At 56.6% G+C, this 13,596-nt stretch overlaps 1 protein-coding gene across 1 annotated transcript in view; it reads left to right on the forward strand.

The window, feature by feature from the left end:
- Positions 1 to 7,778: 7,778 nt before the first annotated feature.
- Positions 7,779 to 13,596, forward strand: part of KCNAB1 (potassium voltage-gated channel subfamily A regulatory beta subunit 1) — a 60,030-nt gene continuing 54,212 nt past the window's right edge. The window contains exon 1 of the mRNA XM_068200145.1: positions 7,779 to 8,065. Within this exon, the coding sequence (XP_068056246.1) occupies positions 7,794 to 8,065 (272 nt within the window). The 5' untranslated portion in view covers positions 7,779 to 7,793. The remainder of the gene's footprint in view (positions 8,066 to 13,596) is intronic.

The raw sequence follows: 13,596 nt of genomic DNA on the forward strand, positions 1-13,596 counted from the left end.
GCGGTGATGTCAGTGATTATCGATTCCTTTGCTGCAGGATGGGCTCTGTGCCTGCTCAGACCTGCAAATGGGTGTCTGCTGGGGCAGCACCTGTCCTGGCAGGTAAAGCTGACCTCCAAGGGAGCTCCCCAGCGAAGTTGCTGTGCCTTTAGGTTTGGTCAGGAAAGGCTGGGGGCAGCTGCTGTCATTTCTGGGTGCTATCTCACTCCAGAGGGTGCAGAGCCAAGAGCTGAATCTCTGGTGAGAGGCAGAACCCCCTCAGTTCTCACAGCAACAGGCAGCGCTGCCACGGCTGTGTTGCCTTGACAGCAAACAAGCAAAGCTGAAGGAATCACTAAAAATAATACAAATAATTCAGAGAGCTCTGAAGCCCAGCCCCTGCTGCATTCTGCCCAGGCTGTCCCTGTGCAGCTGGAGCTGCAGTCTGTGTGCTGAGGGGTGAAACGTGCTCCCAGCGAGGGCTGGGGGCTGCAGGGGGGCCGGGAGAGCCCCCGCAGCTCTCCTGGGCAGGAACCTTTGGTTCCCTGCAGGCTGCACCCTTGGAGAAGTCCTCCTTGGAGCTACATCCTGACCTGGGCACCGTGTCTGCCGTGCGCTGTCACTATCCTTGATCCCCTGGGCTGCTTCCCTGTGCTGCTGGAGCTGGGCAGCACCCCCTGCCCTTCCTGAGCTCGGAAAGTTGGGTTTTGAACATTCTAGGCGTGAACTATTGCACTATGAATCCACATGTCTTACGGGAGTGGAGTCTGTGCCCCTCAGCCCTGCTGCCAGCTGTGCCAAGTGCTGCAGCCCTGTGGGCTGTTCTGGCCAGGTTGGTGTGCTCATCCCAGCAGTTCTGGGTGTTCCTGTGCCACCCTTGTGCACTGGACAGCCAGGGTGGAGAGAAACATCATGCTCTGTTCACACTTCTGAAAAACCAGCTCTGTCTAGCACCTAGTTTACAAACTAATACCTGTAGCTGCCCTGTACAATTGTTCACCTCGAGTCTTCACTAAAACGTGTCAGCAATTAGAGGAATTTGTATCAGGGGCACTCCCCGTCAGTCTCAATTTTTAACATTTTCTGCTTGTGAAATGATGAAGTACTGTGAGCCTTAATTTTTATCCACAAATAAAAATATTACGTTTGAACCTTGGTGTGACTCTTTTTTTTCATTTTTTAAGGGCTAATGTGTAAAAATATGTTATGAATAGGAGTGTATTTTGGGTTGAGCAAGCTGTTGTTATGGATGTAATTGATTTAAATGTCTGCTCAAGAGCCCCTTTAGAGCTCTTTAGAGGATATTTCTCCTTTCCCAAGTGGTTGGGAATACAGAGATCAATATGGAGCTGCTTGCCGGATTTGTTCATTTTTTACAATGTTATTTAGGGTGGAAAAAAACCTCGTGGGGTGAATGCAGTTTAGGGGAGAGCCAGGTCTGAGCTGTGGTTAATCCAGAAGGGTGTCTGCTCCTTACAGGGTGTGGCTCTGCCTTGGTGGCTCCTGGGGGGGTTCTGCCCAGGAGTGATGTTCTTGAGCAGCCTGTATCCCCTGGGAAATGCTTCCAGCGCTGCTCTTGCAGTAATTCTGTCACAATTTGGGCAAGGTGATCTGGAAGAAGCCACGGACAAGGGCCCAGCTGCTCTTTCCAGGGCTGGAGCTGGGCCAGCTGTCGGGGTTCCGTGGTGTGGAGGGGGGAATGCTGCTCAGGAAACGGGAATGCAGGAGGAATTGGGGGAATCTGGGGGGGTTAGAGGAAAAGAGGAGGTTTCCCGGGTGAACAGTGGAGTGATGCCCACCTGCCCCTGGGCACTCCCAGTTGGCAGAGCCCGGGGCCGGAGCAGGGCTGAAGGAGAAGCTCAGGGCAGCTCAGCAGGCAGCCCTGGGATGGGCAGAACAGGGAGCCAGCAGCCCCCAGCCCCAGCCCCGGGGGTGGCTGAGTCAGGGCTGGCATTCGGGATGATCTCTGTGCTCTGCAGAGCTGGGGTTTATTTTTAGTCCCTGTGTGGTGCTGATTGCCATGGCAATGCCACCACGGGCTGTGCTGGGGTGGGGACAGGGCTTTGGGGTGGAGGGACAGCTCCGTGTCCCCTGTCTGCTCCAGGCTGTGGGCGCAGCTCCCAGCCAGAGCTGGGGCTCTGCCAGCCCCCCAAACACAATCCCCCAGGCACAGGAGGCTGGCCAGGAACAGGATCCATTCTGAATGAGCATTCTGAATTCATCCTGGGAGCCCTCGCTGCGCGGCCGGGAATCCAGTGCTCAGAGCATGGCCAGAGCTGTTCTGAATTCATCCTGGGAGCCCTTGCTGCCCAGCAGGGAATCCAGTGCTCAGAGCATGGCCAGAGCTGTTCTGAATTCATCCTGGGAGCCCTTGCTGCCCAGCAGGGAATCCAGTGCTCAGAGCATGGCCAGAGCTGTTCTGAATTCATCCTGGGAGCCCTCGCTGCCGGGCAGGGAATCCAGTGCTGGGCACCTGCTTGGCTATTGTACGTGCAGGTGAACCCGGTGGGGAGAAATGCTGATGTGTGACTCCAGCTCAGAAGGTTGAATGGTTTCTTTATTATAACTATCCTATAATCCATTAATATACTGTTTAAAGGAGACACTAACACCACAAACCTACTTGTTCTAACTCCCGTATCTAACTCACTCACAACTCCTGACCCTCTCTGAGCCCAGCCACAGGTGGGTTGGATTGGCCATCAGCTCCAACAATCCTCACCAGAACCCAGCCAAGCAATCACCCCAGGTGAACAATTCTCCAGGCACATTCCACATGGGAAAAACAAGGAGCAGGAATAGAAATTGTTTTCTCTTTCTCCTCTCTCTGCTCCTCTGTGAAGAATCCTGAGAGAGAGAAATGTGCCTGCCACACTCAGCTCCAGCAGCTCAGCCTTCGGTGTGAAATTCGTGCAGAAAAGTAAAGAGCATGTGGGTGCTTCTGCACCTTCTCGTGCTGGCTGAGCTGCTCAGGGACCACCAGGCTCAAAGGTCCTGCCCAGCACAGCCACGTGCCTCCAGAGAGCTCCGAGTGCCTGGGCTCTCCTTGGCCTGGGAAAACTTTCCCCTTTCTCATCACGGGTTGCTTGGTCGCTGCTCGGTGCAGCTCAGAGCAAGCCCCGAGGAGCTGCTCGTGAGAGACCTCCCTGAACTCAGCAAAGAGGGAAAAACGAGTTAATTAACACAGCCAGGAATTTTCCTCTTCTCTTGGGTGTGCTGGGACTGCCCTTTGGCCCTACAATCACATCTAGAAATTACTGGAGAAGATAAAAGGCTGGAGAGAGCCACTTCAGCTTTTAATTTCAGCAGATTGGCTCACTGAGGCTGCTGTGACGTGCTGCCCTTCAGGGAGAGCCGGAGCTCTGCCAGGGCTGCTCCTGGGATTTGGGCTAACAGGTGTGTGGCAGGAGCTCTCTGGCCACAGAGAGCAGTACAAAACTTTCCAATTGTCGCAGCAGGAGATCCCCAAACGAGTAATAATGAGCACTGACTCTGTGACTTACAGAAGGTTGAGCAATCTCTTTATTATAGATATCATTATAAAGAAACTCATTGCTTTTATAGACAGCTGTGATACAGCTGGACCTTCAATTATAACACTATCACCATTGGCTAATTAGGAAACCACTCTTTGGTTAACAAATCTCCATAAGACATTTCACATGCTCACAATAACAGGTGTAGTCAGTTCAGATAAGAATTGTTTCTCGTTCCTTTCTCTGATCCTCTCACAGCCTTTCCCAGAAAGGCCTGGGGAAGTTGGGTGTTGCTCCCTGTGCCCAGAGCTGCTGCCACAGATGCTCTCGGTGATCTCAGAGGTGCTTCAAAAGCTGCCTGGCTGTGGGGCTCCCTGGGTGGGAGCAGGTTTGCTGGGGCTGCCCCGGCACAAAGCTGCTGGCCGAGCAGAGGTTCATCTCCACTGCGTTTGAGCACTGCCAGAGCAGGGTGAGCCACTTAAACCCCATTAAACACCTTCATGAACCTGTCCCTGTGGGGTTTCAATTACCTGGAGCAGAGGAGGGCTGGGAAGAGCCTGAGCCCGTGGCTAACTGGATCAGGAGGTGGCAATGGCTCTGCTCCTGTGGGACCAAACTCCTTGTTTGCTCAGGGATCACTGACAGGCACATCCCAAATCAATCTGTAGCTGGGCAAGGCCCGAGGTGTTCTGCTTCCCCCTCTGAGCAGGACCTTGCAGGTGCTGAGCTGCTGCTCGTTTGTCTGGCTCCCAGGTCTGTGTGTGCAGAGCTTTGGGGTGTGCAGAGCAGATCCTGGGAGGCTGCTCTGGGATCTGCAGGGCAAGGGGGGATTTGGAGGTCATTTTAAGGGAACTGTCAGTGTGTTTTAGTGGAATTACTGGAGAATTGCAGGATCAGACTGTGTGTCCTGCATTCCTTTACTCTGGAAGCAGGCACTGGCAGGCTGGGAGAGCTGGGGGTGCTCACCTGGAGAGGAGCAGCTCCAGGGAGAGCTCAGAGCCCTGCCAGGGCCTGAAGGGGCTCCAGGAGAGCTGGAGAGGGACTGGAGACAAGGGATGGGGGACAGGACACAGGGAATGGCTCCCACTGCCAGGGGCAGGGATGGGTGGGAGATTGGGAATTGGGAATTCCTGGCTGGGCTGGGATTCCCAGAGCAGCTGGGGCTGCCCCTGGATCCCTGGCAGTGCCCAAGGCCAGGCTGGACACTGGGCTTGGAACACCTGGGACAGGGGGAGGTCCCTGCCCAAGGCAGGGGTGGCACTGGAGGGGATTCAAGGTCCCTTCCAACCCAAACCATTCCTTCATTCTGTCAAAATAAATTTGTGGTGCAGAAAGTCAGGATGGGCTTCCTGGTTGTGACACTGTGGGGTCACACACTGGCCACCACAGAGGTGCCACTGGAATGGCACATCCTGCTGGACAACTGCTCAGGAGATTTCCAATCCAGCTTTAAAGGGGCCCCGTGTGCAGTGCATTTACTCCTCCCTCCTGCTCCCCCGAGCAGAAAACAGCTGCTGCAGGGGGTTTAGGAGCTGCTCTTATTTACGTCTGAAAACAGGAGGTTTGGCTAAAAGGGTGCCTGAGCCAGAGGAGAACGGATTAATGCCGAGCTCTGCTCCTGGGGCTGCAGGCTGGGTGCTGCTGCAATGTTCTGCTTCAGAGCCCGTGGCACAGGCAGCACTGCGGGGATGAAAGCTCCTGTGGGGCTCTTCTGGCCCTCTGCACCCCGCTGCTCCGGGAGCCGGGATTGGGTTTGATTCCCTGTAGATGCAGGGCACAGCTCTGGGCGCAGGGGAGGGGAGCCCTGGGACACCCCTCGGCAGGAGATGGTTCCCGTTCCGTGTGTCCAGCTCTGGGGACTGCAGCTGGAATACAAATCAGATTTAAGAAAGCGTTTTGAGACAGAGAAATGTTCAAACCCTGGTGTAATTTATTAATAAATATAAGTTATACGATATCATATAATTAATATAATAATCAGTTATAATTCATAATGAGCTACCGCTAGAGAGCCCCTAACCATGATTCTGTACATTTATACAGTGTACAGGCAAGTTAGAAATGCACGGTTTTATTACATTTTACTTTAACAGATGATTAAAGGAGTAGAAAAGGAATAGAGAAGGAGTACAGAAGGCAGGAGGAGCCCCAGCCCTGAGCAGGGATCAGTTTGAAGTGTTGCTCCCTGGAGCATCACGGCCTGGTCCCGTGTTATCGGTGCGGCAGCAGGAGGGGTTTTTGGGGGGTTTGTGCCCCCAGGAGACGCCCCCGGCCCTGGGAACCGAGGGTTCCAGCATCAATATTTCACGGCAGCTTCGCTTTCAGGAAATCAATCGTCCTGCAACTTTTATAAGGCGAGCCGGGCTCTCCTTACGCGCGGGGCTATGGAACGGCCCGAGTGCCACCAGGGAACAATGGCCTGCGACACCCCGGCAGTGCCCCAGCGAGAGCGACAAATCGCCAGCAGCTGCTGGCCTTCATTCACCTGTGAGCTGCTGGCAGCCCTGGGAGCCCCTGGGAACAGCGGGGTGCTCCTGCGCTTGGCAGAGTGAGCCACACCGAGGCTGAGGAGGCACAATGTGCTTTTTATGCAGCTCTTCGGGAACTTTGTTTGGCTTTTGATCACCAGCTTCCCCATGGAAGGAGCTGGAGGATCTCGTGAGGCTCCAGCTCGTGTGCGTGCAGTGGGAGAGTGTGCTGCTTCACTGCTCAGGGTTGCTGTAAAGGCTTCTGGAAACTCCAGGAAAAACTCCTTTTCCTTGCTGTGAAGCACTTTAAAGGTTAGGGGCAAACACGTTGGATCAGGCACGGAACTAGACTGTTTCAACAGCTCAAAGTGTGAGTCGTTTTTCCAGAGTTTTGCAAAGCTTCCAGTGAATGTTTTAGTGCCGTGTCTGCTGAATAGGTTGGATAGCACCTGTTCTTCTTGGAGGTAAATTTTGTAGGACTTTCTCCAAAAAGTGATGGAATGGCTGTCTGGAAAAGCAGCCAAAAAGGGTTTTTTTGTCCTGTAACCCCTCTGGCAGCACAGTGAGCAGCCGTGTGTGCCTGCAGAGCAGGACAGGTGTCTGCAGAGCAGGACGGGCCCCTGCTGGGCTCCCAGCACCCCTCACCCAGCACTGGGCTGGCTCAGGGGTCCCTGGGGCTGGGGGGAAGCCAGGCCAGGGGGTGCTGAGAGCCCAGCAGGTCCCACCTGGCTGGGAGGGGACCCGACACAGCCGGGAGCGCCCGGAGGGGAGGGACGCAGCGAGGTGGGGATCCAAACCCTCCTGGGAAGTGGCTGGGGGTCAGGCAGGGCCCCCAGATGTTGGGAAAGGCTGGGGGAGCCTCCAGCCTCGCGGATCTGCACGGCTCGGGGGGGAAAACCATCCCGAGCTGGTGGCTGACGTGCTGGGAGTGGGACACTGTGACAGAGACCCCCGCGCTCCCTCTGCCCCATCCCAGGAACCCCTCCATCCACCCCCGGGAGAGCCTGCGGGGCACGGGGGTGGCGGCCCTGCTTTGGGGTGACCCTCCTTTGGGGTGACCCTGCTTTGGGGTGATTACAGTGCTTTTGAGGCAGCGGCTTTGCGTTCCCGCTGTCTGAGCGGGGTTTTGCTCCCGCGGCTCTCTCGCACACGGCTGTGCCCGTGCTCCCGAAGTGGCTGCTGTGATTAGAGCTGTAATCTCCGTGCCAGCTTTTACATTTCCGACCGGAGAGGGGAATTAATGCGATTCCCGCGTCCGCCCTTTCATACATTTAACAAACACCGTTTGCTCGGGAGCGGTCGGAACTTTGTTCTCATCCTAAGGGGACCAAATCCCCAAATTCCTACAGATCCCTTGGAGAATGGCAGCTCCTGCGGGATGGGGCCAGCCGAGGAGCTGCAGGAGGAGGAGGAGGAGGGGGGAAGCGGTGGGCACGGGGATGCTCCGGGGCCGCGGCGGGCACGAACCGCGCTGCAATTTGCCCGGGCCAGCCCACGTGGGCGAGGGCTCGCCCTCAAGGTGACACGTGTGACTTCACCTCCGATGTTTACGGCGCTGGGCAGCCGGACGGGTTTTCCAGAAGTCTCCAGCGAAAGCCCTCGCTGGTCCGAGGCCAGCAGAGGCGTGGGGCTGTGCCCGGTGTGATGCTTTCAGGGACTGTCCCCCGGCCCGGCTGCGGAGCCGCTGGCACGCCGCAGCCGCTACAGATGGTTCCATGAGAAGGCTGCGGCTCTTCTTCCCGGTTAAGCCCCGCAGACACGTCTCTAATTACAGCTTTGAGGCCGGCGTGAGGCTAGAGAGGGAGAAGGAGCGCCGCGGTCACTCTCGATGATTTGAGGCTGAGCGCTCTCGCACCGAGGCAGCGCCGAAATGCTGGCGGCACGCACGGGGACCGTGGGGGGCAAGAGCGCCGATGAGTCGCTGAAGCTGAGGAAGCAGTCGGTGCTGTCCCTGGGCAGCCGGGACAGAGCCCTGAAGAGCTCGGCCGAGAGCAGCAAGGAGGGCCGGGCGCGGCCCGGGCAGCCCCAGCTGCGGGCGCGGCGCCTGGCGCTGCTGCGGGAGCTGGAGATGAACTGGTACCTGCGGCTGTGCGAGCTGTCCCACGAGTACACCATCGCCTACACCACCGGCATGCCCCACAGGTACGTCCTGCCCTGCCCGCTGCCCTCCGCGAGTGCTGCTGGCCGGCCTGGCCCTGGTAATCGTGACAGTAATAATAATAATAATAATAATAATAATAATAGAGACGATAGCAACAACGGCAGCAAGAATAACCACAGCGATGGTAATAATAATAGAAAGCTCTTTGGCTTTGCAAGTCTGATTTTTCTGGTTATTCGTGCTTCACAGAGATGAATATCCTGCAAACTTGTCTGTTGATTCCCAGAACTTGTCCAGCACAAGTGCGTGTGGTTGTTGAGCCTTGTTTCTAATTTGCCCAAGTGACCGTGGTTTCGTTTGTGTTTTGAATAGAGTAGAAAAGTTGCTGCAGAACCGTGTGGGTGGCAGGAGGGTCCTTGTCCCCTCTCCCTGCCCGAGGGCTCAGCCTGGGAAGGAGCCCCCGGGAGGGAGAACCTGCAGTCGCTGCATCTCTCATCCCATCGGTCTTAAATGTCGCAGCCTCCAGAATCTGATCTGCTCCTTTAAAAAAATATAAGGGGATCTTGGTATTAGTGGAAATTAGACGTGTGAGTCTCTAATCTCCTGTGCGGGGTCAGACCCTCGCTGAAATCGGAACCTCAGCAGGAACTGCCCGGGTGCTGCTGCCCCAGCCCCGAGGAGCCGCTCCCGGGAGCGCCCCAGGGCAGCCCTGGGACCGCAGGGGAGGGGAGGCTTCCTTCCCCTCCCCCGGGGGGCTTCTCCTTCCCCTCCCCCGGGGGGCTTCTCCTTCCCCTCCCCCGGGGGACTTCTCCTTCCCCTCCCCCGGGGGGCTTCTCCTTCCCCTCCCCTCCGTAGCAGCCGGCATTCCGGCTGAGGATCGGCCGAGACCCTCCCCAGTCCCAGGCAGGATGGGGGTGCCTGCAGTGCCCGGCACAAACCGAGCTCTCGCCGATGTGCTTGGGTAAGAAGTGAACTGGAATGTCACGACAATGAAAATTAGGAACGGGATAAGTGGAAGGAAAAGGAAGTAAAAGTGGGAGAAGGAGCAAGCGGGTGTTGATGCAGGAATGTTCAGGAGCACCTGAGGGGAGCACGAGGGGTCTGGGAGGGGGCAGATTCTGGGTCCGGTGCTCACCAGCCCCTCTGGCCTGTGGCTGGCACCCAGGGGCTCCACCAGCACCATAAAATCAAAGGGCTGGGAAATAACTTCTGGGAGAGCTAGGTTTCTCAGGATGCTGATCCACACAAGCCCTGATCCTCTAAACCACCAAAACCCTTGTGCCCAGAAAACTCCGAGGAGCTTGCAGAGGTATTTCTCGGCGCTGGTATTTCTCAGCCTTGCATTATAGATGAGCTGGGGCTGGCAGGAGGTAAAACCAAAGGCAGCTGCAGCAGAGATCACAGGTACAGCCCTGGAGTTACGCTGCGGGGAGGAAACATGGGGCCCTAGCAGGGACAGCCTCGGGGGACAGGGAGGGACAGCCCTGGGACACGCTGCCCTGCCTTGAGTGTCCTTGGGCTGCAAAGAGCTGGGTTGAGATCCCCCCTGCACCCCATGGGATCAGCACTGTGAGAACAGGACCCCCATCCTTGGCAGGACCCCCCCGAGGACACCCAGGGCCACCCACGCCCTGATGTGACAGTCACACAGGAATAACGGGGTAATCCCACTGTTCCTGCCAAACTCCCCTCTGTGACATTGAATTAGGAGCTTTTCAAATATATTCTGGGGTTGGGATCAGTCTTTCTTTATCTGCTTTGAAAGATTTAAGGATTAGTTGAGTTCATGATACATCCATCACTTGATTATTTAACTTATTTTTCTAATGTATTTGGGGCCGAAATGGGGTGAGTTTTTAAAATAGAAGAGTCTCGGACATCTGCCTCAGTGGCATGAGCCAGACCTCGGCAGGATTGTCTGCTGTGACCAGGAAAGGTCACTGTGGCCCTCCTGGGTGTTGCAGGGATGAAGACCATAAAGACCATCCCTGGATTGTTCAAGGCCAGGTTGGACAGGGCTTGGAGCAACCTGGGACAGTGGAAGGTGTCCCTGCCATGGCAGGGGAGTTTGGAATGAGATGGTCTTTAAGGTCCTTTCCAATCCAAGCCATTCTGTGAGTCTGTGAACCAGAACCTTTTTGTTTGCTGTTCAGCACTGGTGAAATCATTGTTAACATCATCATATGAATTGTCACACCCCGGGAGGCTGGCAGATGCTGGAGAAGTTCCCCGAGCAGGTAACCCCAGCTGTGAGAGCTCGCAGCGCACTGTGACAGAACAAGCTGTTCCAGCGAGCCGCAGAGGAGGTGCCTGCAGAGTTCCTCTGGTCAGCCCAGGGCCTGAAATACACCCTGGGAGAGTATTTGGTTTATGTTCATTGGCCTCGGGTCGAATCCCAAGCAAATATTTCTCATTATCTAAATATAAGACCTGGGAAATGGGGTCGGTGCTCTATTCCCACCAGCAGTCCTCACCCCTCGGAGCGCTGGGCCAGGAGAGGTCTCAGCAGACGAACAAGATTGCTGCTCTTGGCCGAAGGCCACCCTGGGCATCACCCAGAAGGGGCCGGTTGCAGCGGGGTGAGGCACGTCCGGGGGAGCAGCCCTGGCCAGCTCTGGGATCCTGGTGGGCTCGGGGCTCGGCTCCGGGCTCGGCTCCGGGCTCTGCCCGGCCGCGGCCGGCTGGCCCCGCTGGCCACCATGCAGCTGTACAAGCCACCGTGTGCCGACATCCCCCCGCCCCGGCCCTGGGGCCGGCGGGCGGGCGCGGCCCCGCGGGCTCGCAGCGCTGCCGCCGGCTGGCCCGGGGCTCGCAGCGCTGCCGCCGGCTGGCCCGGGGCTCGCAGCGCTGCCGCCGGCTGGCCCGGGGCTCGCAGCGCTGCCGCCGGCTGGCCCGGGGCGCGCAGCGCTGCCGCCGGCTGGCCCGGGGCTCGCAGCGCTGCCGCCGGCTGGCCCGGGGCGCGCAGCCCCCGCGCCGACGGCAGACAGCCGGAGAGCTCCCTGCAGCCGCACGGGCTGGCCCTGCGCGCCCGCCACCGCGCCTCCATGGGCTACAGGTACCGGGCTGGCCGGGGCCGAGGCTCGGGAGGGAGCCGGGCACGCCGCTGGGCGCCCGGCAGCAGCCGCGCCCCCGGCTGCCTCGGGGACTTGAATTTCTCTGGGCACCGTGGCAAGCAGGGAGACACTGGGCAAAGCTGAGTGCGTGTGAGCTGTTCTCTTAGAACGCTGAATTTGATCTCTCTTTTCCAACGTTGTTCACAGAGTCGTGGAATGGTTTGGGTTGGAAGGGTGAAAGTCCATCTCATCCCACCCCCTGCCACGGGCAGGAACACCTCCCCCGAGGACAGGCTGCTCCAAGCCCCATCCAACCTGGCCTTGAGCACTTCCAGGATGGGGAAAATCCCTCTGAGTTTTCCAGCTCAGGTCCTGAACGCTGAGACCCTCTCTGTCCTCATGGAGCAAGTGGACTGAGAGCCAAACCCCTGGCTGGGTTCAGGCTGGGAAATATGTGGCTTTCGGGTTGGAAAGGGTGTGCAAGGGAAAGGGTGTCATCCCTCCAGGAGCTGGAACAGCCTGGGGACAGGGGGTGTTGGCTGGGGATGGTGGGTGAAGAGACACTGGTGTGCTCCAGCAGTTGTCATTGTGCTTTGCTTCCAGAGAGGTTCCTTTTAAAAGGATGATGTCCTGCATGGAGAGTTTGCTAGTTCTCTCTGCTTCTAAGAAAAGCAAATTTTCTTTGAAACATTTGCTTTCCCAAGAGGAAAAGCTAGCCTGTGGCTAGTCCGAGCTTAAAACTGAAATAAGACACTATGCCTGGTATTCTTATGGATCCAGCTCAGTTGTGTCCCAGCTTTCGCTGCTGGATGGGGAAATTTGGTGACAATGTCCAGGGATGAGTGGGGCTGTGAAAGAGCAGTTTTGGAGTCAGGACCGGCAGGAATGGCAAAGGGCTTTGTGCCACGGTGCTGCTGGGCCAGCTGGGCATCCTTGGAGCAAGCTGGGGTTAGAGAAAGGGAGCTGAGCCCACAGTGCTGGGGGATGAAATGGGAGAGTGTCCCAAGGCCATGGATGGGCATCCCAGGGCCGCTGTGCTTGCAGCTGTGGCAGGAGAAATCCCGGGGCTGGCAGGGGCTCTGCTGTCCCCAGCGAGGTCCTCTCATTCACTGGGGCTTCTGGCCTGGAATTCGACACCCTTTCATGAGAAATCCCTTTGCTCCCTCTGGTGATCCTACCCACAGCTGTGGGACACAGCACAGTTGCAGTTGTGTTTGAAAAGGTTGGTGTCCCTTTCAGGACAGGAAAATCCCCATTTATCTGGTTTCTCTCTGATTCTGCACTTTCCACAGTGTCAGTCCACAGCAGCCACGATCTAAAACTTGCTCCTCACTGAGGAGCAGAGGTGCAGGCTCACAGTGTTCCCATGAAGGGCTGGGATCCCCTGGCTGAAGTGTCCTGTGTTCTCCGTCTCTGTGTTCTGCTGCACCAAAACGTGCCCAGCCTGGGGGAGAGACCTGCAAAGAGCTTGGGGAGAAAATTTCTGCAGGGTTGGAGATGGATGGAGAGGGAGTTTTAAAGCCATAGAAAAATGTAATTAATGAGAGACTGTGGGACTGGTGTGGGGGCAGCTGGGGCTGCCCAGGGCTGCAGGAGGCCCTGCACACACCTTCAGGCACCTCTGTGTCTTGGCTTAGTTAAGTGGAGTGTCCCTCATTCAGCAGAGCCATCAGCCACGGGGAAATAAAGCATGTGCTTCATTTCTCTTGAAGCTGATGGATTGGAGCCCCTGCTCCCTTTGGAGTGTGCACATTTTTCACAGCTGACAGAAGCAGCCGTAACTTACTGCTCTTCCCACGTATGCAGAGATTTATCCTGTGGGAGAGGGGCTGGCCAGAGGGCTCTGCTGAGGGCAGGGATGCTCCAGCAGTTCCCACCTGCTGCTTCCACAGGGTGTTTTCCAGAAGTACAGGGACTCTTCTATCTGACTGTGAGCTTGGACATGTTCTCTTTCTTCTTCTGCCTCGTGGATGTTTGTTCAGCTCTCCATGGGTCCAGTCTGAAGCCAGCACAGTAGCAGCTCCTTTTTAAAGATTTATTCAATTACAAGTGGGAAGTAATGAATTGTGAACAAGAAACACTTACTAAACACTTGTAAGCTGGTTCATTGACAGGCTGATCAGCTCTTTTCCCTTTCATAGCTTCAGCCAGTGCAGCACAGTTCCCAGGTCACAGAAGACCCCAAAGTGCAGCAGTGCCTGAGCTTGGCTCGTTTCTGGTGACAACAGAATTTCTCTCAGATGAAACACCATTTACAAAGCTCGTCTGGTGTTTTGTTATCCAGCAAGGTGTTTGTTCCGCGCACAGCTCCTTCCCATGCACTGTGCTGGGCTGAGGCTCTGGCTGCAAAACCTCCCAAGGTTCTGCTCCCTCCTGATTGCAGCAGGGTCTGTGAGCTCGGGCAGCTGCGCTCGGGGCCTGGGGGGGAAATCTTATAGGAGTAGATGTGTCTGCAAGAGCACCCAGGCAGCTCTAGCAAAACATGCTGCTGGCAAATGTTGGGGTGGAAAGTATTCATG

This window comes from Anomalospiza imberbis, chromosome 10, assembly GCF_031753505.1.
Source record: "Anomalospiza imberbis isolate Cuckoo-Finch-1a 21T00152 chromosome 10, ASM3175350v1, whole genome shotgun sequence".
Lineage (NCBI taxonomy): Eukaryota > Metazoa > Chordata > Aves > Passeriformes > Viduidae > Anomalospiza > Anomalospiza imberbis.